The sequence below is a fragment of the Mizuhopecten yessoensis genome, unplaced genomic scaffold (genome assembly GCF_002113885.1).
Source record: "Mizuhopecten yessoensis strain PY_sf001 unplaced genomic scaffold, ASM211388v2 scaffold716231, whole genome shotgun sequence".
Taxonomy (NCBI): domain Eukaryota; kingdom Metazoa; phylum Mollusca; class Bivalvia; order Pectinida; family Pectinidae; genus Mizuhopecten; species Mizuhopecten yessoensis.
Window position 1 is genome coordinate 326,992 of NW_018480013.1, and position 27,182 is coordinate 354,173.

The following is a 27,182-nucleotide window of genomic DNA, read 5'->3' on the forward strand; positions in this document are numbered from 1 at the left end:
ACTGTGAAGGAGCTCAGGATACTGTAACAGTTATACTGTAAAGGAGCTCGGGATACTGTAACAGTTATACTGTAAAGGAGCTCGGGATACTGTAACAGTTACACTGTGAAGGAGCTCAGGATACTGTAACAGTTATACTGTGAAGGAGCTCAGGATACTGTAACACTTACACTGTTAAGGAGCTTGGGATACTGAAACACTTACACTGTGAAGGAGCTCGGGACACTGAAACACTTACACTGTTAAGGAGCCCGGGATACTGAAACACTTACACTGTTAAGGAGCTCGGGACACTGAAACACTTACACTGTGAAGGAGCTCGGGATACTAAGATCAGCCTCCATGTCTACCTCCTGTAGTACTCGGTGAATGTCCCATAGTCTGACATAGTTATCCAGACCACCTTTAACACAAGAAAGTATCATTAGTATACCTGCCTCACCATCAGGATTGTTTCTGTAGATATTTGGGGTAATCAATGCAAATACATAGTAAAATAATTTTTTAGGAAGATTCTTTTTAATTTCAATTCTACTTTTCAGCAAATTTTATTACATGTCTTTATGTTTTATATTCTCAATGATATCTTTCTATGTTTAAAAATTTTCAATATCTGTCTTTACATTTCACTGACAAGCAATGAAAGAGCTTCTCTGTTGGGAATCCAAACACTCCCCAAGTTTGAAAGCTACGACAGGTAAATCACAGACGGAAAATATCAATTCAACAACAAGAATAGCACGCCTCCTGTTGCTGGTTTTTACCTGACGCCAAAGATGCACCCTCACGACTAAAAGCCAGACAGTACACTGTGTCCGTGTGTCCCTTCATGTTGGCCAATAGACTTCCACTGGAAATGTCCCACAGAAGTACGCAGCGATCCACACCTGTACACAGACCAAAATTTATGAAACAACAAGCAAAGTAGTTAACTTTCGTAGCATTCATTCATACAACAATGTTTGGCAACATAAGGGTACTCACAGATACTGCACATAATTACCTAACCTAGAATTTTGAAGTCTCGACGAAGTGACGTAGGCCCGGCCGTAAACTTTCATGCATTATTAATAGTGTCCATATATGGACAGTCTATATCCTATAGGGCTGTATGAACTGTGTGGTCTATATACTATAGGGCTGTATGAACTGTGTGGTCTATATACTATAGGGCTGTATGAACTGTGTGGTCTATATACTATAGGGCTGTAAGGACTGTGTGAAAGTGGTTGTGGCGTATGTCGTAATTCCGGTGGAGCCCACAGCGGAACAGAGCTGTGCCGAAGGTCGATTCTAGTTCATGTTGAGTGAACGGGTTTACGGGGTGCCAGGAAGCAGCTGGGCTGTGGAACGAACCCTACGTATACGTGCGACAGCTACCCCTGCGAATGGGGACAGGAGCTGAGTTACACCGAAGTGATAAGGCCCTATTGCTATGTTCAGTGTTTGAGACACCAAATTTAAAGTGTGAAGGTGGCTTGAATAGGGGAGGATTGAGGGTACGTCTGTACAGCTCGCTGATACTTGTAAAACCGAAAAGCAGCAGATCCTCATGGGCTGTGTGTAGAGGATGTTACCTGGAATACGGACTTCTCATCATTTACACTTCACCTGAAAGCATCAAAAACTGATCCATTCAAACAGGGAATTAATATCAAAGTGTTCAGAAACAATAACAATGCTTGCCCTGTGCAGACAATGAAAGCTCTCTTTGACTGGCGCCTCAGTCATGGAGGGAAACAACGAAGTCCTTTATTTTTAAATGATAGAGGCCAGTGTATTAGTCTGTGTTTCTTCATTGGATATTTGGAAAAACTTATTAGCCAATTAGAACTGAACGAAACAAATTATAATGGTCATTCATTCAGGATTGAATCCGCAACCACAGCAGCCAGTAAACAAGTTCCCGACCATCTTATTAAAGCACTTGGTCACTGGAGCTCCGACTGCTATTTCTTGGGTTATCGTTCTCGAGTTTCTGGTCCGCCATATTGGATTACCTCCCTTCAAATAGTTTTATTTGGAGTCGTCGGTCATATATGATAAGATTGAAGATTAAAAAACAACAAAGAATGAAATTCTTTGGCGACACAATTTTTACCTTCTCTTAAATGATTAAAATCGGTAATCTGTGGTCATGACTGCTGATTTGGCGACAAACACTAGCTGGGCACTGGTAACATTTTATCAACACTTCTCAACACCACAGTTAATACAAATTACAATGCAGTAGTTAGCTTACACTCTATCAGTGATTACCGATTAACAATAGCTCTACTGCAAATTAATTGAAATTATTTGCAGTTGCAATCGAGGGACCGTGTCGTTTTCACTCCTCAACATGTGCCGTGGCGTGAAGCCCCACTGCACTGTTAGAACTACAGACTGATTTGACCGTAAAGAGATTTAAAAAATTGTTTATACTAGAGGCGTGGACATTCAATACATCCCCTTCAAATCTACTCAAAGGGAAAAAAAATAAAAGCAGATTACACTATTTTTATGATGCTTCATTTTAAAATATTGAAATAATTCACGAGGTTATTGATCACATGTTTATGTAGTGTTCGACATAAAACATAATTCATATAATTGAAACACTACATTTTCTTAATTATGGGAAAACTGCTGAGATGTCGAAGCATAAGTTGATCGACAATTCTCTGGCATCGGAATTAGCTACACTTTCTTTGTTTGGTTTCTGAAGGATTCGTCCATCATCCACTCGTTCCAAGCGGTACGGAGCGAGACCTTCATGGGCTTGTTGACTCCAATAAATCAATCGTTAATTAATTGGCGTTATAAACACCAAGCTACCTTTGATGCTACTTTTTTCATGATTTTTTTTTTTCTTCATTTTTTTCTTCTTTCAAATCTGACCCCAAAAACGTACCTGCACACTATACCCGAGTGCGCACTATACCCGCAAATTTACGGTACTCACGGTAAGATTTAGCTACCATCCTGATGTTCTCATTTTGTGCATTATATTTGCCTTGGAAAGTGAATGTTTGAGGTTTTTTTTATCGTACAACTTTGATTTGAGATACTATTTAATACTTGTGTAGCAGGATAAGAAAAATGCAAAGCCAGACTGGGATTTGAACCCGGTACCCTCCGATATCTAGACGGATGCTCTACCGATTGAGCGACCTGGTCGTCAGCCATCGACGAAGTCTAGTTCTGCTACACATGTTAAACCATTAGCTCACATATCTTTTTTTTTTTTTTTTTACCTGAGGATGCGAGAAATCTTCCGTCTGGTGAGAAACACAGCGCCTGTACTGCTCCCTGTTAAAGATAAACACAGAGCTAGAAATGGGTCGTTTACATGTAGTTGAATATAATGTCAAACAAACTATTTCTAATGAATTCTTGGTGACTGAAATTCTGAGGTATATTTCACATACAACGACACCTGTCTAATGTGACGCCGTGGAAAACAACTAATTCGTCACATAAGACAGAAAACCTGAAAATACATCGTATATGCATGGTAGCTTTCATAATAGCTTGACAGTATTATGTTGGAATTAAAAAGAATGTAGAGACAGTTTAGATTTCACTGTATATATTTTCACGAAATTTGAAAGGATTGCCAAATTGAAACATTTCACACAGCTATTTGGAACCACCGAAAAATGGGACAAGCTCTAACATATTTAGATGACAAAAACAGAATACATCAGGGGCAGAAAAATAAATGCTCTTCCCAAGTACAACTGACATACTCAAAATCCTAGGGATGTATTCTCGTATAACAATCTATGAAAATACTGAAATGTTACAAAACAGAGCTACATTTGTATTATTCCATAAAGTTTGATCTTTTCTTGGATGAGGTGACAGGAAAAGTTGACAGACAGACAGACAGACAGACAGAAGACGGACATACAGACGAACAGACGGAGCACCACGGCATAAGCTCACTTGCCATTAGGACAGGTGAGCTAAAAAAAGTATTTGTAAGTTTCATGAAAAACTAATAGTATGTATTAAAATGATTTTTATAAAAAGTACTTTTGTTTTTGAAGAAAATCACAGTATTGTATGTGTCACATTCAACATATTATATAATTTAAAAAGAAAAAGTCTTATTTGGACTTATCTTTCCACTCTGTTGGACCTGTGTGACCAGGCTGTGTCCGTAATAAACTCATAATAGTGGGAAGGAATATAAAGGACAAAAATTCAATATTCAACACCACAGGGAACCAATGAAGCTAACCCAGATTTCCCTTGTAAGGTCCAGATGGAAGTTACCTACCTTATGTCCAGTGAGAATTCGGACACAATTGCCGGTCAAGTTGTCCCACATTCTGACCACTCGGTCACTTGACCCTGTCGCTACGTAGTTACTATTGGGGTGGAATAATGCACACTGGGAAAAAACAAAGAAAAAACAGAGTTTACACTATGGTAAAATACATGAAAATTGCAAGAATATTTCAAACATCACCAATGTTACCGTACGTTTCTGCAAAAATGAAAAAAATGAAAAAAAATGAAAAAAAAAAAAAAAATGAAACAAATTTGATCTTAATACTATCAATATACAAGATACCCAGCTGTTGAATTTAAATACTGTAGCTCTGAAGAGGATTTTTTAAGATAAAAAAAAAATGTTCTTCTCGCTAAATCATTAAAAGTGACCAGAAAACAGACGGATACATTGAAATCATATTAACCACTTAACACAACAGTAAGTTACAAAAGAGGCATGATTGATCTTAACAGGGGAAAAAACCTTCGGTAGTGAATGTTGAAGGTCAAGGTCATACGTACATCAACATCGGAGAGATGACCAGCAAATATTCTGACCGGTTGAGAGTGATCAGTTGTCCAGATTCTGGCTGTTTTATCGTGGCCACAGGACACAAAATAATGCCCATGGGGACTGAAATGAACAGAGGTCACTTGAAAAAACAAAATCTGTGCTGGTAATATCAAACTTCATTATAAAGCATAAGATAAACTAGATTCCTGTCTTTGTGAACAAAAAACGTATGTCTCCACTTATTAGCCAATATTATTTCCCCTTCCTTTGCAAAATTGGAAATACAATAATAAAGTCAAATAATTTTGATCACAATTTTGTTAAATACATCCAGATCATCAGTGGTGGAACAGCCTACATAATAATTCTAAATTACAAATGTGAGTAAATGTTATTAGAAAGTCATGACCTGGAAAGTCACAATACCCTAAAAGGTTAAAAGTTACAATACCCTAAAAGGTTAAAAGTCACAATACCCTAAAAGGTTAAAAGTTACAATTGAAAAGTTTGCACCTATTTTACCTTTGACCTTGAGATCAAAGTCACAGTGACCTAATTACAGTGCACTGTACATTGTCTGTAGGTGATGCATGTATACTGCAAGTTTCATCAAGATACATTTAATGGTTTATTAGTTATTATCTGAATGAAAGTTATTCTCAGCATTTGATGCATGGGTTGAGATGTACTACCTAAGATGCATCTATGGTCCAAGTTTGGTTGTTGTAGCACTTATACTTTCAGTGAAACTAAATTAAACGCAAAAACTTAATGTTGACGCCACCGCCGTTGCCAGAAAAGCAACACTTTAGTCTCGCTTCTGCTACTTCCTGGCGGCGAGACAAAAAACTATATCTGATAAGTACAGTACCTAAACTTGATAAATAAGGTTACTAAATTTGATTAGTACAGTACCTAAGCTTGATAAATAAGGTTACAAAATTTGATAAGTACAGTACCTAAACTTGATAAATAAGGTTACTAAATTTGATAAGAACAGTACCTAAACTTGATAAATAAGGTTACTAAATTTGATAGATATGACACCAAAGTATGATAAGTATAGTACCTAAATTTGATAAATAAGGTTACTAAATTTGATAAGTACAGTACCTAAACTTGATAAATAAGGTTACTAAATTTGATAGATACGATACCAAAGTATGATATATACATTACCTAAATTTAACGTCCCACACTGGGTAGATATGTCCTTTGTAACAAACCAAGTTGGTCCAGGTCAGTAAACTCCAAAGACGAACTGAAAACAGACCAAAAAAACCCATGTGATTCAAAGCTATCGGATAATGATGATTCAAATTTAACTTATTACTTAATTTGCCTTTCTAATTAAATTAATTTTTTATAATTTATAGTTTTTGTGATAGATTTTTGTTAAGATTTGAGGAACAGGCCTCGCTGAAGAAATGTGATGCCATACTTACTAGTACCGTCCTCCGAGGCAGATATCAGGAACTTGCGATCGCGGCTGAAGTTCGTGGCATACACTGGACCACTGTGCCCATGTAAGACCTTGAAGTCACTGGCCGTACGATCATCCATCATCCTCTCTAACACGTCATCTGTCAAATGAACAGTTACATATCAACTTTACATATACTGTAAATCAAGATATTTGATCTGTGGTTATATTTTTGCCTGTTTTTCGCCATCCTCAATATCCAGGGGTTATACCATGAGGTACTCATTTTTGCTCTCTGCACCCCTGGAATTTGTCAGCACAATTTGAAGGCTCAATGTGCGTACCGTAACCTAGTGAATGAGACAAGAAGAGTAGTCTGATCCTTTGGTGTACATCAAAAGAATCTTGAGATTGTGTAACGGTAGATTTTACTGGCTTTAAAGTAGGGTGTCACTCCTCTGTAATGGACAGGTATATATCAGCCTAGTGATTGGTCCGTTTTTTTACACCTAAGACCAATGGAAGAGCTCGTCGCATGTCTTCAATTTCGCTATGACATACTCCAGGGGTGCAGAGAGCAAAAGTGAGCGTTACCCCTAGAGTATCGAGGATCATTTTGCGCAAGATTCAAATTAACAAACACTAGACATGTAAGAATTTAACGATTGTAAAAAATTAACCCTCAAGTTATCTGTAAAGCCGTGTTAGAGTACCAGATTACCAGAATTGTTTTGTCAAAAGCTAGAAAGGTCTCAGTCAGCCGTGATAATCTAGAAGGTTCCAATGCTGTAATGAAGGGTGTATTACCGGTAAAATCGCAGCAAGTCCAGGTCAATAAAGTCTGAATTTGCCAAAAGAATTGACCAGTAAAAATATATACGGCTATTTTCCAGAATTAACCTATGTAAAAATGTCCGGATTTAAGGTATATCTTTACGATATTTGTATTTTTTACAGGAGTGCTGTTTGTTTGTGGTTTAGCGTCCTTACAACAGCTTGGGGCATATGAAGACAGGTGCCTTGGGAGATAACGATGAAAAGAAGGAGTAGAGAAGACAGAAAGGAAAAGATGTAGATACCAAGCCATGGGGGCAGCCGATCACGAGTAACACTATTATACAGACTAAATCACGAGAGTTATCTTTTGTCACAGTATTCTACAATCAGGTCGTTTCATGCTCTGTTGAATTCGCAGTTTGACATTGACCTTGGGCTGGTGACCTAATCACCTGTTTCTTTGTCGATGAGGTCAAGATCTTTTGGCTTCTTCATGGTGCGTAGCTTTGTTGCATTGAGACTGAACACCCTGATGGTGGAATTGGAGAACCCCGCGGCAAGCAGACTCGAGTCTTCACTGATCTCCACACACGTCGCCCTGGCAACAAAGACAGAAAATTGTAGGTCAAAGGACAAGGGTCAGAAAATTACCATTAACGTAATTATTGAATATGGAATTCCAAAGATGTCCGTCCCTGCTGGTGGCCATGATGATTTTCAGATTTGGTTCAAAATCAAAGAACAGCCGGTGTTTGATACATAGATCTGTGCAGCAAGTTTCAAGAACATCAAAGCATTTTTTCAAGAGTTATCACACGGAAGCCATTTTTGCAGCTGCTAATGATGAACTGGTCTGTATATGCCATCTTAACTTTGAAGATAACACAAGTTTGCCTACAAAGAGATTTGATACTGCAGGAATTGTGCTAGATTAAAGATATCAATTCTTTTAATATAAACACATTTTAGCGAATAATAAGAGAGACACAAGTTATACTAATATTAAATTGGTCCCATAAAAATTCAAAAATGACAAATTGAAAAGGTTTGGTCAAACTGCATACCATTTAACATATTGACAAAGTTTGCCATCATAAAGACATTTGCTGGTAAATTCTATGAAACATATCGGTTTTGTAAAGAATTGAGCAATGTTTCGAAGGTCTCTTACCCCTGGAAGGAGTTGTGTAGTGTGTAGGAGGAAACTTACCCCTGGAAGGAGTTGTGTAGTGTGTAGGAGGAAACTTACCCCTGGAAGGAGTTGTGTAGTGTGTAGAAGGTAACTTACCCCTGGAAGGAGTTGTGTAGTGTGTAGGAGGAAACTTACCCCTGGAAGGAGTTGTGTAGTGTGTAGAAGGTAACTTACCCCTGGAAGGAGTTGTGTAGTGTGTAGGAGGAAACTTACCCCTGGAAGGAGTTGTGTAGTGTGTAGAAGGTAACTTACCCCTGGAAGGAGTTGTGTAGTGTGTAGGAGGAAACTTACCCCTGGAAGGAGTTGTGTAGTGTGTAGAAGGTAACTTACCCCTGGAAGGAGTTGTGTAGTGTGTAGGAGGAAACTTACCCCTGGAAGGAGTTGTGTAGTGTGTAGAAGGTAACTTACCCCTGGAAGGAGTTGAGTAGTGTGTAGGAGGAAATGTACCCCTGGAAGGAGTTTTGTAGTGTGTAGGTGGAAACTTACCCCTGGAAGGAGTTGAGTAGTGTGTAGGAGGAAACTTACCCCTGGAAGGAGTTGTGTAGCGTTTAGAAGGTAACTTACCCCTGGAAGGAGTTGTGTAGCGTTGAGAAGGTAACTTACCCCTGGAAGGAGTTGTGTAGCGTTTAGAAGGTAACTTACCCCTGGAAGGAGTTGAGTAGCGTGTAGAAGGAAACTTACCCCTGGAAGGAGTTGTGTAGTGTGTAGAAGGGAACTTACCCCTGGAAGGAGTTGTGTAGTGTGTAGGGGGTAACTTACCCCTGGAAGGAGTTGTGTAGTGTTTAGAAGGTAACTTACCCCTGGAAGGAGTTGAGTAGTGTTTAGGAGGAAACTTACCCATGGAAGGAGTTGTGTAGTGTGTAGAAGGTAACTCACCCCTGGAAGGAGTTGTGTAGCGTGTAGAAGGAAACTTACCCCTGGAAGGAGTTGTGTAGCGTGTAGAAGGAAACTTACCCCTGGAAGGAGTTGTGTAGCGTGTAGAAGGGAACTTACCCCTGGAAGGAATTGAGTAGTGTGTAGGTGGTAACTTACCCCTGGAAGGAATTGAGTAGTGTGTAGAAGGTAGCTTACCCCTGGAAGGAATTGAGTAGTGTGTAGAAGGGAACTTACCCCTGGAAGGAGTTGTGTAGTGTGTAGAAGGTAACTCACCCCTGGAAGGAGTTGTGTAGCGTGTAGAAGGAAACTTACCCCTGGAAGGAATTGAGTAGTGTGTAGGTGGTAACTTACCCCTGGAAGGAGTTGTGTAGTGTGTAGGGGGTAACTTACCCCTGGAAGGAGTTGTGTAGTGTTTAGAAGGTAACTTACCCCTGGAAGGAGTTGTGTAGTGTGTAGAAGCTAACTTACCCCTGGAAGGAGTTGTGTAGTGTGTAGGTGGTAACTTACCCCTGGAAGGAATTGAGTAGTGTGTAGGAGGAAACTTACCCCTGGAAGGAATTGAGTAGTGTGTAGAAGGTAGCTTACCCCTGGAAGGAATTGAGTAGTGTGTAGAAGGTAGCTTACCCCTGGAAGGAATTGAGTAGTGTGTAGAAGGTAGCTTACCCCTGGAAGGAATTGAGTAGTGTGTAGAAGGTAGCTTACCCCTGGAAGGAATTGAGTAGTGTGTAGAAGGTAACTTACCCCTGGAAGTAGTTGAGTAGCGTGGGGAAGGTAACTTACCCCTGGAAGGAATTGAGTAGCGTGTAGAAGCAGATTGACGGCATGTTAGCTGCGTTGATTTTCACTCTTTTTGTCCCCTCCCGAAACAGTAGTGTGTAGAAGGTAACTTACCCCTGGAAGGAATTCAGTAGCGTGTAGAAGCAGATTGACGGCATGTTAGCTGCGTTGATTTTCACTCTTTTTGTCCCCTCCCGAAACAGTAGTGTGTAGAAGGTAACTTACCCCTGGAAGTAGTTGAGTAGCGTGGGGAAGGTAACTTACCCCTGGAAGGAATTGAGTAGTGTGTAGAAGGGAACTTACCCCTGGAAGGAGTTGTGTAGTGTGTAGGTGGAAACTTACCCCTGGAAGGAGTTGAGTAGTGTGTAGAAGGTAACTTACCCCTGGAAGTAGTTGAGTAGCGTGTAGAAGGTAACTTACCCCTGGAAGGAGTTGTGTAGCGTGTAGAAGGAAACTTACCCCTGGAAGGAATTGAGTAGTGTGTAGAAGGGAACTTACCCCTGGAAGGAGTTGTGTAGTGTGTAGGAGGAAACTTACCCCTGGAAGTAGTTGAGTAGCGTGTAGAAGGTAACTTACCCCTGGAAGGAATTGAGTAGTGTGTAGGTGGTAACTTACCCCTGGAAGGAGTTGTGTAGTGTTTAGAAGGTAACTTACCCCTGGAAGGAGTTGAGTAGCGTGGAGAAGGTAACTTACCCCTGGCAGGAGTTGTGTAGTGTGTAGAAGGTAACTTACCCCTGGAAGGAGTTTAGTAGTGTGTAGAAGGTAACTTACCCTTGGAAGGAGTTGTGTAGAGGAAACTTACCCCTGGAAGGAGTTGTGTAGTGTGTAGGTGGAAACTTACCCCTGGAAGGAGTTGAGTAGTGTGTAGGATGAATCTTACCCCTGGAAGGAGTTGTGTAGCGTTTAGAAGGTAACTTACCCCTGGAAGGAGTTGTGTAGCGTAGTGTGTAGAAGGTAACTTACCCCTGGAAGGAATTGAGTAGTGTGTAGAAGGTAACTTACCCCTGGAAGGAATTGAGTAGCGTGTAGAAGCAGATTGACGGCATGTTAGCTGCGTTGATTTTCACTCTTTTTGTCCCCTCCCGAAACACCGTAATCTTCTCTATCTTGTCACTGTCTTTACTGAAAACAGACCAAGTAACATCAGTCACATTTGCTAACTTACACTGAATCACAGGTATAGTCTGTGTAACAGGAAAAGAATAGTGTGCTTCCATCGAACCCTCGATCTCCAGGTTCCTATAGCTAGTTGGACGCTCTACCACTGAGCTAAAGGGAAATTCCCTCTAGCTCGAAGCTATAAGGCGACCTTAATCTTGTGTACAATTAAAACCTGCCACACTACTCCCCCCCTTTTTAAATGTGTTCGCCCTCGAACACCACAACCCAGGTTCTAACTCCCTGTCACCAAAGGGAGGGCCTTGGACACCATTTGTAACAGGAAAGAGAGTAGTGTGCTTCTGTCGGGGATTGAACCGGCGACCCGATGTTCCTAGTCAAACGCTTTACCACTGAGCTAAAGGGAAATTCCCTCTTGCTAGAAGCTAGAAGGCTACATTAATCCTATGTACAATTAAAACCTGCCACAGTCTGTAAGGAAGCTTTTATAACTACCATCGGTTCATTTAAACCTGCCACACTACTCCCCCCCTTTTTAAATGTGTTTGCCCTCGAACACCACAACCCAGGTTCTAACTCCCTGTCACCACAGAGAGGGCCACGGACACCATTTGTAACAGGAGAGAGAGTAGTGTGAGTCCTCCAGGAGTAGGACCACTCTGAGATTACAGATCATGAGATTCAGGAAATTTTCCTTAATCAATCAGAAGTAATTTTCATCAATTCTGTAAATTTCAGTGAAAAATCAGAGTGGACTTAAATAAAACATCTGTACCTTACTTATAGTTCTGGTAGTGGTATTCTGTTATTCTGAGGGGTGTTGGGATCATTCTGAGGGGTGTTGGGATCATTCTGAGGGGTGTTGTGATCATTCTGAGGGGTGTTGGGATCATTCTGAGGGATCATTCTGAGGGGTGTTGGGATCATTCTGAGGGGTGTTGGGATCATTCTGAGGGGTGTTGGGATCATTTTAGGACTTACAGTTTTGGTAGTGGTATTCTGTTATTCTGAGGGGTGGTGGGATCATTTTCTGACTTACAGTTCTGGTAGCGGTATTCTGTTATTCTGAGGGGTGTTGGGATCATTTTAGGACTTACAGTTCTGGTAGTGGTATTCTGTTATTCTGAGGGGTGTTTGGATCATTTTAAGACTTACAGTTCTGGTAGCGGTATTCTGTTATTCTGAGGAGTGTTGGGATCATTTTCTGACTTACAGTTCTGGTAGCGGTATTCTGTTATTCTGAGGGGCGTTGGGATCATTTTCTGACTTACAGTTCTGGTAGCGGTATTCTGTTATTCTGAGGGGTGTTGGGGTCATTTTCTGACTTACAGTTCTGGTAGCGGTATTCTGTTATTCTGAGGGGGGTTGGGATCATTTTCTGACTTACAGTTCAGGCAGCGGTATTCTGTTATTCTGAGGGGCATTCGGATCATTTTTGGACTTCTTCATCATAAGAGGATCTTTCTTCTGCTTCCTTTTCTGGAAATTAATTTAAAGCAAAGCTACTAAAAAAAATGATAATAATGATAAGTCACCACCTTCCTGTTGTCTGTGGTATCAACATGTACAGGGTACACCACACAAGCCCTCTGTAATCTCAGCATCAATGCCGACACTAGACATAGAAGTGATTTGAACCAGTCATTAGGTCAGTCCTGATTCTAACATCAAGCAGGGGAGGGAGGGGGTTATAGATGAAGGTGATTTGCTATTGTCTTAAATCAAGCTATATATGCACTCCTCTGTCCCTCCTCATCTTAGAATTATCGTCCCCCTCCCCTCTGTCCCTCCTCACCTTAGGTATATCGTCCCCCCCCCCTCTGTCCCTCCTCACCTTAGGTTTATCATCCGCTCCTCACCTTAGGTTTATCGTCCCCCCCCTCACCTTAGGTTTATCGTCCCCCTCCTCACCTTAGGTTTATCGTCCCCCTCCCCTCTGTCCCTCCTCACCTTAGGTTTATCGTCCCCCTCCCATCTGTCCCTCCTTACCTTAGGTTTATCTTCCCCCTCCCCGGTTTTCTCCTCCTCCTCCAGTGGTATATTGATGTCTGGCTCCTCAGTCCCTTCTCACCTTAGGTTTATCGTCCCCCTCCTCACCTTAGGTTTATTGTCCCCCTGCCCTCTGTCCCTCCTCACCTTAGGTTTATCATCCCCTCCTCACCTTAGGTTTATCGTCCCCCTCCCCTCTGTCCCTCCTCACCTTAGGTTTATCGTCCCCCTCCTCACCTTAGGTTTATTGTCCCCCTGCCCTCTGTCCCTCCTCACCTTAGGTTTATCATCCCCTCCTCACCTTAGGTTTATCGTCCCCCTCCCCTCTGTCCCTCCTCACCTTAGGTTTATCGTCCCCCTCCTCACCTTAGGTTTATCGTCCCCCTCCTCACCTTAGGTTTATCGTCCCCCTACCCTCTGTCCCTCCTCACCTTAGGTTTATCGTCCCCCTCCTCACCTTAGGTTTATCGTCCCCCTCCTCACCTTAGGTTTATCGTCCCCCTACCCTCTGTCCCTCCTCACCTTAGGTTTATCGTCCCCCTCCTCACCTTAGGTTTATCGTCCCCCTCCTCACCTTAGGTTTATCGTCCCCCTACCCTCTGTCCCTCCTCACCTTAGGTTTATCGTCCCCCTCCTCACCTTAGGTTTATCGTCCCCCTCCTCACCTTAGGTTTATCGTCCCCCTACCCTCTGTCCCTCCTCACCTTAGGTTTATCGTCCCCCTCCTCACCTTAGGTTTATCGTCCCCCTCCTCACCTTAGGTTTATCGTCCCCCTACCCTCTGTCCCTCCTCACCTTAGGTTTATCGTCCCCCTCCTCACCTTAGGTTTATCGTCCCCCTCCTCACCTTAGGTTTATCGTCCCCCTACCCTCTGTCCCTCCTCACCTTAGGTTTATCGTCCCCCTCCTCACCTTAGGTTTATCGTCCCCCTCCTCACCTTAGGTTTATCGTCCCCCTACCCTCTGTCCCTCCTCACCTTAGGTTTATCGTCCCCCTCCTCACCTTAGGTTTATCGTCCCCCTCCTCACCTTAGGTTTATCGTCCCCCTACCCTCTGCCCCTCCTCACCTTAGGTTTATCGTCCCCCTCCTCACCTTAGGTTTATCGTCCCCCTCCTCACCTTAGGTTTATCGTCCCCCTCCTCACCTTAGGTTTATTGTCCCCCTACCCTCTGTCCCTCCTCACCTTAGGTTTATCGTCCCCCTCCTCACCTTAGGTTTATCGTCCCCCTCCTCACCTTAGGTTTATCGTCCCCCTCCTCACCTTAGGTTTATTGTCCCCCTCCTCACCTTAGGTTTATTGTCCCCCTCCTCACCTTAGGTTTATCGTCCCCCTCCCCGGTTTCCTCCTCCTCCTCCAGTGGGATGTTGATGTCCGGCTCCTTCAGTAGGCCGTAGTACACCTTCACTCTGTTAGCTGTGCCACAAAAACACAGAACTGTAACAGTGTTGTTTGGTATTTATTTACCCTAGTGTTGGGCATCGTGTATAAAAACTGTGTAAGAAATAGCTTTCTGTTTTGGATTATGAGATCCCTCCAGTTGAGCATGTGAAAATGGAATAACTTGAGTTATCACTTCATAATCTCTTACTAACAACGGGAAATATCTCCTATAGTTACAGTAATTTTCTGTGAATAATTCATAAATATATTGTTCATTAGTCTGAACAGGAGACAAAAAATTCATTTTCAAAAAGGAATAACATGTGATTGATTCAATAAAAGTTACAGCCTTAAATTTGCATGAACCTTAAGTTTGTTAACTCCGCCCACATCTACTGCTGATGAAGTCACACAACTGTGTCTCATTTGAGGAAAATTTGAATAGCTCTGCCAACATGTATTGTTGTCAACGTCAAGTTCTATCGTCAGGGTATGAGATTCTTACGTAGATTGCCTTTTTTTGGTTTATATTTTCCGGCGCAGACGTAACCTGGCATGAGCAGTTTTTTTTTTGGAGAAAATATGTTCTCAAATGGGAAAATCCTTTCTGAAGTTCTTTTCCAAGTCGTTTTTAACCTTGAGTAAAACCTTGATATAATGCCCGTCATTTCATTTGCCACCTCACTTACTTTCAACAGTTTATATTAATACAGGTGTATTGGTACGTTAATAAAAACACAGGTGTATCCACGATCAGTTTACATACAATCTAGGTGTGCTGATGAGTCAACAAAACACATATTTGTTGACATATTTGTTGACAAGTTTGTTGACAAGTTTGTTGACATGTGAGTACCTTCTCGCTCCGACTCCCCCAGGACGGCTCCACTCGACTGCTGTATCTGCTGTTTATTTCTCGGCATACCGTCAAAAACTGAAAAGAAAACAATCCAGAAACTCTGTTAAACCAACCTGACCGTTTTGTGTTATGTACAATGAATGAGATCCCCAATTACAGATAAGTTTCTCAAATAGAACAGCGTTTCCCATTCATTCAGTAAAACAGTAGAAACAGTGTTTCCCATTCATTCAGTAAAACAGGAGAAAGTAAACACTAAGTGATCCTGATAATAAAACATAAAACTAAACTATATTTTGTAGTTACCCAATAAGTTTCCAAGAGTTACCTCCCCTGGTTTATGGATTTCGCTAAAAAAATGTGTTCATTTAAATGACATTAAGGTAGAGAGTTCCACCATTCTGTGTTTTATCTCCAACAAAGAAGAGTTCCAATTTGTTTAGAATTTTTCTGACTTGGGCTTATTAGCAAATTCACTGTAGTAAACTGGTACACATGAAAGAAATATTTTATTTTTGTTTTCACAAAAACATTTCATCCTTAGAGATTTGATCCCTGTACATCTCTATTGCATGTACCAGTAATCTTCTCCACTATGCTTTTAGGTCATGATGTCTGTAATGTTAATATTTTTCTGCGACACTATTTGAAATAATTTCAAAATGTTCTTACTCCAGTAAAAGGCACACTACCTAAACCTGGTATGTAGTAAAAAGAAATAACACAGATTTAACAACATTATCATTGTTTGTCGCCAGTATACAATAGGCAAGTGGTTATACTATCAACTTCAGACATCCCACAGGTAGTAGTGTACAGTAGCGTACGGTCCGGCCCACCCCACGGGTGATTTTTTGTACAGTGAATAACCACTGTAATTACATATTTTATTATATCAAAATTGAAGAAAAAAAAGCAAAAAAAAAGCACTTAAGGCCAAATAAAATTAATTACTTGGTTCTCAGGCCAATTTTTTTCAAAAGAGATGCAAAAGGGGCGGGTTTTTTTTATTGTGTAGTTTGTAAAACATTCCTTGTGGGCATTACCTTGTCTTTTTATAGTTGTGTAGAGACCCGTCATAGAGCAAGCCTCCGAAAGTCCCCCCATGATGTTCCAGACGAGAATCACGAACCCCCCATTCCTTATTTGTAACGAGTAATGAGCGCCATTTGTACACAAGACTAATAAGTCATAATCATTTTAATGCTTGCCTGTATATCAAACCTTGGGCTTGTTTGTTTATGCAGAACAACCGGTTTGACCGTTTATAAATGTAATAATTTCGGGTATAAATCCTGGCGGACTTGCAAATGTTTATGCAGGCCTTGCAAGGCTTTGTCAAGGCTCGCCTGAAAGCAACATCAGATTACTAGGTCTGACCATTTTCAATAAACGAACAACAGTGGTCCGACCGGTTTGACCGTTTACACGAAAACAGCCCTTATCATTATTCAAACGTTTTTGGGACTTGGGTGACTAACGAGTAAAAATGACATGCGGACCAATTTTCCAGATTTTTTTAAAGACGGCGGCTGGCGCATTCACAATATTTTTTTTATTACTTTCACGACAAAATGGGCAATGCAGTGCCCTAAAATGAAATGTGCGCGGGCCTGAGAACCAAGTAATCAAATTTGTTTGGCCTAAATTTGCATTTACATGATGAAGTGGACTATGTGGGCTTCATAATATTTCAAGAAAAAAAGTTGCATTTGGTTTGAGAGCACTGTTGACCATTAACAAATCTGTGTCTGTGTCTGTTTTTCAAGAACGATAACTCTTACCTGCAATTACTATGTGTATATGGTTTATTATAAAATGTCTGTGTATAGAGAATTAATTTTACACAATTTCAGCATTTATTAAATTGATATACATTAATGCCATACTAATATATGTCAGTATCATTTTTATTGACATTATTTTGTAAAAATACTTTCATTTTTTTTTCAAAGTTCACTCCTTTTTACTTAAATTTCCATTTAAAATCCTTAAAATTCTAACAACCTATATTTTTTTTGTGGCAGAAAATTTTCTTTACTCTAAAGCATTATAACTACAAAATTTGAAGAAATTCTACTGAGAAATGGTGACACAATCCTATTACCTTAAGTAATGAACTTTCTTAACTCAAATGGATTTATTTAGCGCTACAGGTTTCTTTGACGGGTGGCTTGTGAACGACATCAAAGATCTCACTTCATCCCAGCCCATATGTTGTTGGATGATTTCTTCGCTTTTCTAAAGTACAGTATTTAAACAGACACAATTGCATTTTAATTTTGTCTTCTTTTTTTTAAACGAAAATTGTTGCCATAATCCTTAGCTCCTGCTTCAACAATTAATAATACTACAGATAAAAAAGGTAAATGTATCGAGGCGTAAAAAGAAAAGGAAATGTAATTACAGTTCTCCGTGTTTGTTTTTAGGGGTCTTTAAACTGATATTGATAATCATCATATGAGAATATGTTCAAACCAATCATATAATATTAGTGATTGATTCACTGAAACCATAATACAATTACAAGTTTACAATTTTTCTCGGTTATATTTAAAAGATAAGGTTAGTGCAGGCAAATTCGCCATGCACCCAAATCGCCAGCCAGTGACGTAATTGTGTCATATCACGTCATATTTACAGAAGATGTGACGTAAATAACGTCACTGGAATCTTCAGCACAGGCACAGCTTTTAAACATTATGACAAGAAGCGGTATAAGAAGAAAAAACAATCGTATTAATTTAAACAGTTATAAAATCGCTTGTAACATGACGACAATCTAAAACATTTGGTCTGTGCGCTGGATATCTCGTCAACTAATACGATCAATCTTACACGTACAAATTGTGGTAACATACTCTACACAGAGGAGAGGAAACAAGGGGCACTTTTTTGTTGAAATGAATAAATAAATAGATAAATAAATAAATAAAAGGACATACTGTAGCAGTACAGTAAAGAAAGACCATAATGATGTTAAGGTTCAAGTAACATCTTCTACACAGCAGGCACAATAATATGTTGTTTTTTTTAACAATCTAAATATATTTATGTCGGTTGATATTTCAACTGTGTAAGTATTTAGGAGCTATAAGGTACACAAACCATACGTGAGAAGGATGGTAAATCCGTACACATTTTTGATAAATAACTTTTTATATTTCTGGATCCAATTACCTACAAAACACACACAAGACTAGCTAGTTTACTTTGATATGATTCAGACAGTAATCACGCCAGTTATCTAGCTTTTCTTCAAATGATAGTTTCTATAGTATATGTCAGCAATGTGCGAATCCGCTGACTGGTCAGTAATCAAGAACCGCGGTTAGAATCCTGCGTGTAGTACATCTCTCAATTAATCAAAGGATGCCATGTGCACCGTCACGTTCAATAAAGCATTGCAAAAAATAGTATAATCAGCACTTTTCTAATCGTGGCAAAAGTACCTGTAATGTTGACCTTAAAGGACTTAAAGAAAAAACAATATTGTTGAAATATGGTTTGATTTTAATCATGGACTTAAATGACTGCATGTATATTCCACTACATACATTGTATACATTAGTACGGTAGTTTACTGAATTGTGCTTGAATGATAGAAGTGGCAAATCAAACTGGCGTGAAAATGTTTTTCGTTATTTTTGTTCTTCAAACAAATGAAACAGCAGTTTCCGACCCTGCCGTGATTTGTTGTTGTTGGTTGATTGTATTAAAAAAAAATAACGATCTTACGTAAATAGCATTTCAACTATCACAACCTAGAAAAGTTATATTTATTTCAATGTTAATCATTGTTAAACACACACATTTGGAGCTGTTTGTATCAAACATTGAGCAAACCACGGAATGACTGACGTCACAAATGTTGCTGCGTGACGTCATTCAGGCGTGTTTACAACAATGTTTATTTAAAGACATTTCAGTAAAAATCTTCTGTATTGGTGAACGTCGGCATTTTGATACTTTGCATTCTATATTCGGACGAATTAGTAGCTGAAACCATTACTATAGTGACGAATTTGCCTTCACTAACATAAGCATGAGCTTGGACACAAGTTAATTTTACAGAACCGCGATTCTTACATAGATCCCCCCCCCCTCACCACGAGACGTATATATACTACACTTCTACAATCTGCATACCTCTGCCCTAACCCTTCCCAGTATGGCGGGGGTATTCACAAGAACATTTCTTTTGATGTTGTTGTTGTTTATCTGAGTTGAAGTGAAGTAGAATGTATGAAACAAACCCCCTCTGTTCACATCTATTTCTGATGTAGCGGCATCAATGACGTGACCTACGTATACGTCAAATGTAGGCATGCTGCCACTCTTGGCAAAAAAAGGCGAAACTGGCGACTGCGCTTGCGTGGTGTTTCTTACTAAGATGAATCCTACCTTCAACACAAGAGAGTTCCGAAATCGTAACTTACGAAATCTTTGTAAGTTAAGTTTACGACGAAACTTACGAACGCTTTAGTAAAACAGACACTTCGTAACTTAAGTTTATACTTACGAAATTCGTAAGTTGGATTTTTTTGCGTAACTTAAGTTGCTTAGTAAAACTCACCCCAGGCCATTTCTACTGTTCACTGCTACCTACAGGGACATGGTCTTTGCTATAGTAATACTCCATTCCTATTAGATGGGATTTAGACAGCTCTATTCTAAATACAACAAGAGGCCCTCTGTATCACTCACCTGGATATGTTTAAAGTATTTGATATGAGGAAGCACACCCACCGTTTATACAAAATTGAGTCCCCTTGGCCTAAAGATGTTCAAGACATAATTGGGATAAAATCCCTTAACCCCTATGGTAGACTTTAAAAGGCTTTTTTTTAAGATTTTAAAGGTTTACCTCTATTTCCCCTATTTGGCCCCACACCTCTACCCCTAGGAGGGCCACACCCACCGTTTATACAAAATTGAGTGCCCTTGACCCAAGGATGCTCCAGACCAAATTTAGTTAGAATCCACTAAGATGTTCAGGACAAGTAGCGTTTTAAAGGATAAGTTGACGGACGGACGCTGCGCCATGGCTAAAACAACAATCACAGCTAGTCCATGCAAACACATCAAGACGTACCATCCACGAACAGATGTTCCTGTATAATGTTCAGTAAAGGTTTCATCTTCTTCTCCTGTAGGCGCCGCTTAAGATGGATGTAGGAGTCCCGCGACATCTTTATCACAAACTTGCTCGATCTGAAATATACATGATATGTAACATTATGATAGGACGGCCCCCCCAGCATTATGATAGGACGGCCCCCAATGTTATGATAGGACGGCCCCCAACATTATGATAAGACGGCCCCCAGCATTATGATAGGATGGCCCCCAACATTATGATAGGATGGCCCCCAACATTATGATAGGACGGCCCCCAACATTATGATAAGACGGCCCCCATCATTATGATAGGATGGCCCCCAACATTATGATAGTATGCCCCCCAACATTATGACAGGACGACCCCCAACATTATGATAGGACGCCCCCCAACATTATGATAGGACGGCCCCCAAAATTATGAAAGGACGACCCCCAACATTATGATAGGACGACCCCCAACATTATCATAGGATGGCCCCCAACATTATGATAGGACGGCCCCCAACATTATGATAGGATGGCCCCCAACATTATGATAGGATGCCCCCCAACATTATGACAGGACGACCCCCAACATTATGATAGGACGGCCCCCAGAATTATGATAGGACGACCCCCAACATTATGATAGGACGACCCCCCAACATTATGATAGGACGACCCCCAACATTATCATAGGATGGCCCCCAACATTATGATAGGACGGCCCCCAAAATTATGATAGGACGACACCCAACATTATGATAGGACGACCCCCAACATTATGATAGGACGGCCCCCAATACAGTAATGTCATACAAAGCCACACCATAAAACAGGGTAGATATGCTGAGACCTAGACACAGGAACTTCTTTAGGATTTTTTCAGGTGGTTGCTGAATATCATTTTCAAAATGTTGATGAGTGTCATTTTTAAGAGATATACAAAGACGCCTATTGTGATTTATGGGTATTGCAAACTGATTCTGATTCCCAAGCTCTTCTTCCTCTTACTTCTATGCAATTATATTATCATATTACAAATTTTACAAAGACGATTATTGTCTATTACGAAGCAAATCAACAGTCCCCTCAAGTGAAATTCAGTGGTGTTTTAACACTGTAGTACGAACCCGACTTTTGTAATCAGAAATCACACACAAAACTGCAGTGATCTCAACCATGGTCACCGAGAGGCTCCCAAGGGGGTAACTAACAGCTATTTGCTTTTATACGTTTTTCACGACTACTGAACAGAGGGAGTTGTGTATTTGATGACAATAAAGGTCTCAACTACTGAATATGATGCGGCTGAAGAATGTTGGTGTCATAAATGTCTGCTATTAAGATGAAGACACAGAAGGAGTTTCTTGATTCTGGCCAGTCACCTCATACCATCATGCAGTGAGATACCTGATAGGCGCTAAAATTTATAGGAAGACTGATGTTTAGTTATACATGACAGACTTCCTGTAAAATACCAATAAACCCTTCAAACTTAACATAAGAGTAAACTTGTGTGATTGTGTTCTCTATTAAATGAATCTATCAGATGCAGTATATACCATCAGGAACATTTAGGAAATTAGCACTAAAAATCCCTAAGATATGTGTACCACCTAACTTAATGGTTCCCAAAGAAACCAAAGCATGTGCCCACAATTAATCTCCAAAAATCATCTATGTGGGGCCTATACCCTCATTTGAAATTTTCTTAACAAATCTTTACAATAGCTCTAAACTCTTGTTTGAAGCTTTCTTAAAAAATCTCCACAATATCTGTACAGCTTCATTTAAATTTTTCATATTAAAGAAATCTCACAAATATCTGTAGGCGATTCTGCCTTAATGGAAATTTGCTAAAGAAATCTCTACTGTACAAGTGCCGCCTTACTTGAAGTTTTCCATCAGACTGTTTCCCTGCATGTGTTCCTGCTTGACCACAGTGGACAGTTGTCTGAGGTCATCCTGGTAGTAATCTTCTTGGTCAGTATGGAACTTCTCAAAAAACTCCACCGCTACAGGAGAAAAAAACACTTATTATTGTTGGTCAATGTGTTACCTACAGTCATCACTCCACCGCTACAGGAGAAAAAATCACTTATTAGTCCCAGTCAATGTGTCAGCTAGCTGGTCATCTGACTCTTAACTCATTCACCTCTGAAGACACATTTGAACCCTTCCAATTTATAGGTTGGAATAGTTCATTATGAAATTTCGGGGTCAATGAGTAAATAATGACAAAATGTCAACGAAAACTGAATGAGTAGTACACTACATGGTTTTTTTCACAGACGTTACAGTAGTCATGTTTACTTTTGTCTTGTTAAAAGCTTTTCTAAAATTCTTTAAATTTCACTAATACTGGTGGACCTTCTTGTGTTTCTTTTGTTTGATAGATACCAGAAAATCTGTTGTCCGAAAAATGTGATAAAAACTGCAAAAAATAAGAATGCTATGGAATTTATTTTAAGTCTTGCCTGCCTGGCTTTGTTTTGACAGTCAATGTTCGGCAATTTAACCGAAATATACAGCCAAACGCAAATATTTAACCTTCATATGCAAACAACCAATAGTGCTGCAGCGTACCAACTATAATACGCACAGCATCTGAAACTTGGAATGAAATATACTAAGATGTATATACTCTGATTTAACATTTAACATTTAAAGTTGACAAATTTCAATTTATTTTAAATCTTTGAAAATAACATTTAAATTTTTGAAAATAACATTTAAATCTTTGAAAATAACACTTATATCTTTAAAAATAACATTTAAAATCTTTAAAAATAACATTTAAATCTTTAAAAATAACATTTAAATCTTTAAAAACAACATTTAAAAATTTAAATCTGCATAAGAAACTTGAATAATACAGATAATTATTAAATCATATTTTGAGTTCAAAAGAATTACATACATGTACTAAATGTTCAAAACTTTCAAACATTTAAATAGTAATGTATTAAAACAAGCCAGGACCCACACACCATCTGACGCTCGGAACAAGATATGCTGCCCAGGGTGTGTAGTATATTACTTGGTCCAGTACTAACACTCTTTTTCAGATTCAACATATAAAATAAGGAGGCACAGTAGTCTAGTGGTAGGACGCCGGACTCGTGACTGAAGGGAGGCAGGTTTGAGTCACGTCACGACACTGTGTTGTATCTTTGAGCAAGATACTTCACTCTGCTTGTTCCAGTCTACTCAGCTGTAAATGAGTATGTGGAAATGGCAGCATCGGCTGTATGCTTCCCAGGGGTTGAGAAAGATATTGGCTGGTTGCAAAGGCCCTATTACCACGGATAATAATTTGTGAACCGCTTTGAGACGACCTACGAACTAGGTTGTGATAAAGCGGTATATAAGAACCTCAAGATTACGTGTTTTGGTTTTCACTTACCATGACTTTCGTGTCCATTGTAAACGAGCTCTAGGTACATGTGGACAAATACTGGGTACAAGATCACAGCCAGCTCCACCTGAAAATGATAACCATTATCATATAAAGCGTAATCGACTTTGTCAATGATCTATCCTGCGTGTGAATAAACGCTGATTATAGCACTTTTTTATTAAACCACATCTATAATATAGACACTAACTTGTGCAAGGAAAGATAACCTAACGAATGATACATTCAAGTTTTCAATCGATGCCTTATTGAGTGAGTTACGTGAAATTTCCCGACGATTTTGTAATTGTTATATCCCTATTAGGTTAACAAAATAGTTGGAAAATTTAATATTTTTGACGTATTTCAATGAAAATACGTTTCTATTAGCATCACCAGATATACGTGTTCACAGGGAATGTGTGTATAAGCAGTATTTGTAGATATTTTGGGTTTAAAATGGGTATATTGCACATATATGGAAACACATTGTGTCAAAGCCCCGCCATACTTAATCCCATTGCAGGTCAGTTAGACCAATAAACAGATGAGTCAGCTACAGAATTCACGATCCATCTTAGTTGGAACAACTAGGTGTAGATATTACCGAGTTTTCGGTAGAGTGATTCATGATGTCCAGCTTATCTTCCTCCTAGATTCTAACAGGAGTCACACAGCAGAAGTCTCCTGATATTGACTTCCTGCTGCTACGTTAACATCATCACTGACTTAAACTTTCACGCCGGCTCATGGCCGCCAAGGACCATAAATTACAGATTCAATCTTTTAAAGGATTGAATTCTTCGTATTGTCTTATTGCTTGTGTGAGTGACACCTGTGACACGTAACTACAACATGGAGGGTTTCACATCGTGTTTCTTTAAAGCGATTATTAATCAATCATCGGTTAATTAATGGTAATCAATGATTGATGATAAAATTTCAATGGATTCCCACCACTATTTACATGATTATTTATAAATAATTTCTTCCACGTAATTGGAATTTTGGAATTCATATCTTATCTCAATGTCACTGTACAGACTTATACAGTTTTGTTTTGAAGTACAAACAGACAAACAATGTACCTTGTGGACATCCAGACAGCTATCAATGAAAGCCTTGAGGTCGGTGTAGTAGTCGCTATAGAGACTGGGATCGTCTGAACTGTAACACAATTCAACAATTAATACAGTATTACAATGTAAAATCAACAAATGCCTAGTAATATTCTAATGATCATATTATAATACTTTCTGTCTTTGGCAAAAGTATGATACAAAGGAAAGAAAAGTGACCTTTTGTATGCGACCAGGGTGTTAGTGACCAGGGTATGAGACAAGTAGACAGAATGTACCTTTGTATGTGACCGGGGTGCTAGTGACCAGGGTATGAGACAAGTAGAGAGAATGTACCTTTTGTATGTGACCAGGGTATGAGACAAGGAGACAGAATGTACCTTTTGTATGTGACCAGGGTATGAGACAAGTAGGCAGAATGTACCTTGTATGTGACCAGGGTATGAGACAAGGAGACAGAATGTACCTTTTGTATGTGACCAGGGTATGAGACAAGTAGACAGAATGTACCTTTTGTATTTGACCAGGGCATGAGACAAGTAGACAGAATGTACATTTTGTATGTGACCAGGGTATGAGACAAGAAGAGAGAATGTACCTTTTGTATGTGACAAGGGTATGAGACAAGGAGACAGAATGTCCGTTGTATGTGACCAGGGTATGAGACAAGTAGGCAGAATGTACCTTTTGTATGTGACCAGAGTATGAGACAAGTAGACAGAGTGTACCTTTTGTATGTGACCAGGGTATTAGACAAGGAGACAGAATGTACCTTTTGTATGAGACCAGGGTATGAGACAAGGAGAGAGAACGTACCTTGTATGTGACCAGGGTATGAGACAATGAGACAGAATGTACCTTTTGTATTTGACCAGGGCATGAGACAAGTAGACAGAATGTACCTTGTATGTGACCAGGGCATGAGACAAGTAGACAGAATGTACATTTTGTATGTGACCAGGGTATGAGACAAGTAGACAGAATGTCCCTTGTATGTGACCAGGGTATGAGACAATGAGACAGAATGTACCTTTTGTATTTGACCAGGGTATGAGACAAGTAGACAGAATGTCCCTTGTATGTGACCAGGGTATGAGACAATGAGACAGAATGTACCTTTTGTATTTGACCAGGGCATGAGACAAGTAGACAGAATGTACCTTGTATGTGACCAGGGAATGAGACAAGGAGAGAGAATGTACCTTGTATGTGACCAGGGCATGAGACAAGTAGACAGAATGTACCTTGTATGTGACCAGGGTATGAGACAAGGAGATAGAATGTACCTTGTATGTGACCAGGGTATGAGACAAGGAGACAGAATGTACCTTTTGTATTTGACCAGGGTATGAGACAAGTAGACAGAATGTACCTTGTATGTGACCAGGGTATGAGACAAGGAGACAGAAGGTACCTTGTATGTGACCAGGGGATGAGACAAGGAGACAGAATGAACCTTGTATGTGACCAGGGTATGAGACAAGGAGACAGAATGTACCTTTTGTAAGCAGCCAGAGCATGAGACACATCACTCTCACTCGCTGTAGCAGACTGCGGCGTGACTTCATCATCTTTTATCCCCGACTCACGCTTTAGTAATTCTTCAGTGTCCTGTAAAGCAAAGTTTACATATAATTATCATTATGTTTTGCCCCATTAAAATTCCAAACTGTGAAATCTAAACATTGAAAGACATGAATTTAAATAGAGTCCTCTTGATTGGCAGAGTTATCAAAACACAACATATGTGGAACAGACAGAATTATAATGATGTCCTAAAGACAGGCTAAACATAAGTTAAACAGGACAATCTCATGTATTCTGTGTCGTTTCCTCTCAGTATTGTTGTGCTGTATGAATAAATGAAAAAGATTTTTTTTCTCTTAACACGTTTTTTAGCTTTCCTTTATCATAAGAGGGCTTCTGTATACCATTATACCTCCTTACCCCTAGAAGAGGAATGGAAACATGCCTTGACACATATTGGACGGTGGTTCTTATGGCATTATGTACTTTGTCTATTCAGAAGAAAAAAAACTATTTTCATGGTATGATATATATATAATAGGTCTTTGATGAAGGACTTAATATCAATGTTTTTCTTTTACATAGAAACTGTTTCTCTAATTTCTAAAACCATGAAACAAGTCTGGGTGATTCATCACATACTATGTTTATTGTCTAATGATGAAATTAAGAGAGAGGATTTTTTTCTGACTTGTGTACATGTGTACTAGTAGTATTTCAAGTCATCACCACGTCCAGAGAAACTTCTATAGGAAAACTCCCATTCACAATTTTACTCCAAATATTAAATAGAATATCTCTCTACCACTCCCACCTCCCTGAACAAATATGAATCACACTTTGCATTAATAATCTATTTCAAGCTCTGCCATGCAGAGCAAATCACTAATTCTGTCCCCCC

At 39.7% G+C, this 27,182-nt stretch overlaps 1 protein-coding gene across 1 annotated transcript in view; it reads right to left on the reverse strand.

The window, feature by feature from the left end:
- Positions 1 to 27,182, reverse strand: part of LOC110442223 (transcription initiation factor TFIID subunit 5-like) — a 37,938-nt gene that overhangs the window by 8,762 nt on the left and 1,994 nt on the right. Inside the window, exons 2-18 of the mRNA XM_021485715.1 lie at positions 26,253 to 26,365; positions 24,764 to 24,842; positions 23,685 to 23,763; positions 22,170 to 22,293; positions 20,268 to 20,386; positions 15,170 to 15,247; positions 14,246 to 14,346; positions 12,329 to 12,420; positions 10,825 to 10,944; positions 7,430 to 7,575; positions 6,223 to 6,360; positions 5,957 to 6,038; positions 4,786 to 4,897; positions 4,268 to 4,381; positions 3,237 to 3,291; positions 765 to 887; positions 307 to 403 (exon numbers count right to left, since the gene is read on the reverse strand). Of these exons, the coding sequence (XP_021341390.1) occupies positions 307 to 403; positions 765 to 887; positions 3,237 to 3,291; positions 4,268 to 4,381; positions 4,786 to 4,897; positions 5,957 to 6,038; positions 6,223 to 6,360; positions 7,430 to 7,575; positions 10,825 to 10,944; positions 12,329 to 12,420; positions 14,246 to 14,346; positions 15,170 to 15,247; positions 20,268 to 20,386; positions 22,170 to 22,293; positions 23,685 to 23,763; positions 24,764 to 24,842; positions 26,253 to 26,365 (1,772 nt within the window). The remainder of the gene's footprint in view (positions 1 to 306; positions 404 to 764; positions 888 to 3,236; positions 3,292 to 4,267; positions 4,382 to 4,785; positions 4,898 to 5,956; positions 6,039 to 6,222; positions 6,361 to 7,429; positions 7,576 to 10,824; positions 10,945 to 12,328; positions 12,421 to 14,245; positions 14,347 to 15,169; positions 15,248 to 20,267; positions 20,387 to 22,169; positions 22,294 to 23,684; positions 23,764 to 24,763; positions 24,843 to 26,252; positions 26,366 to 27,182) is intronic.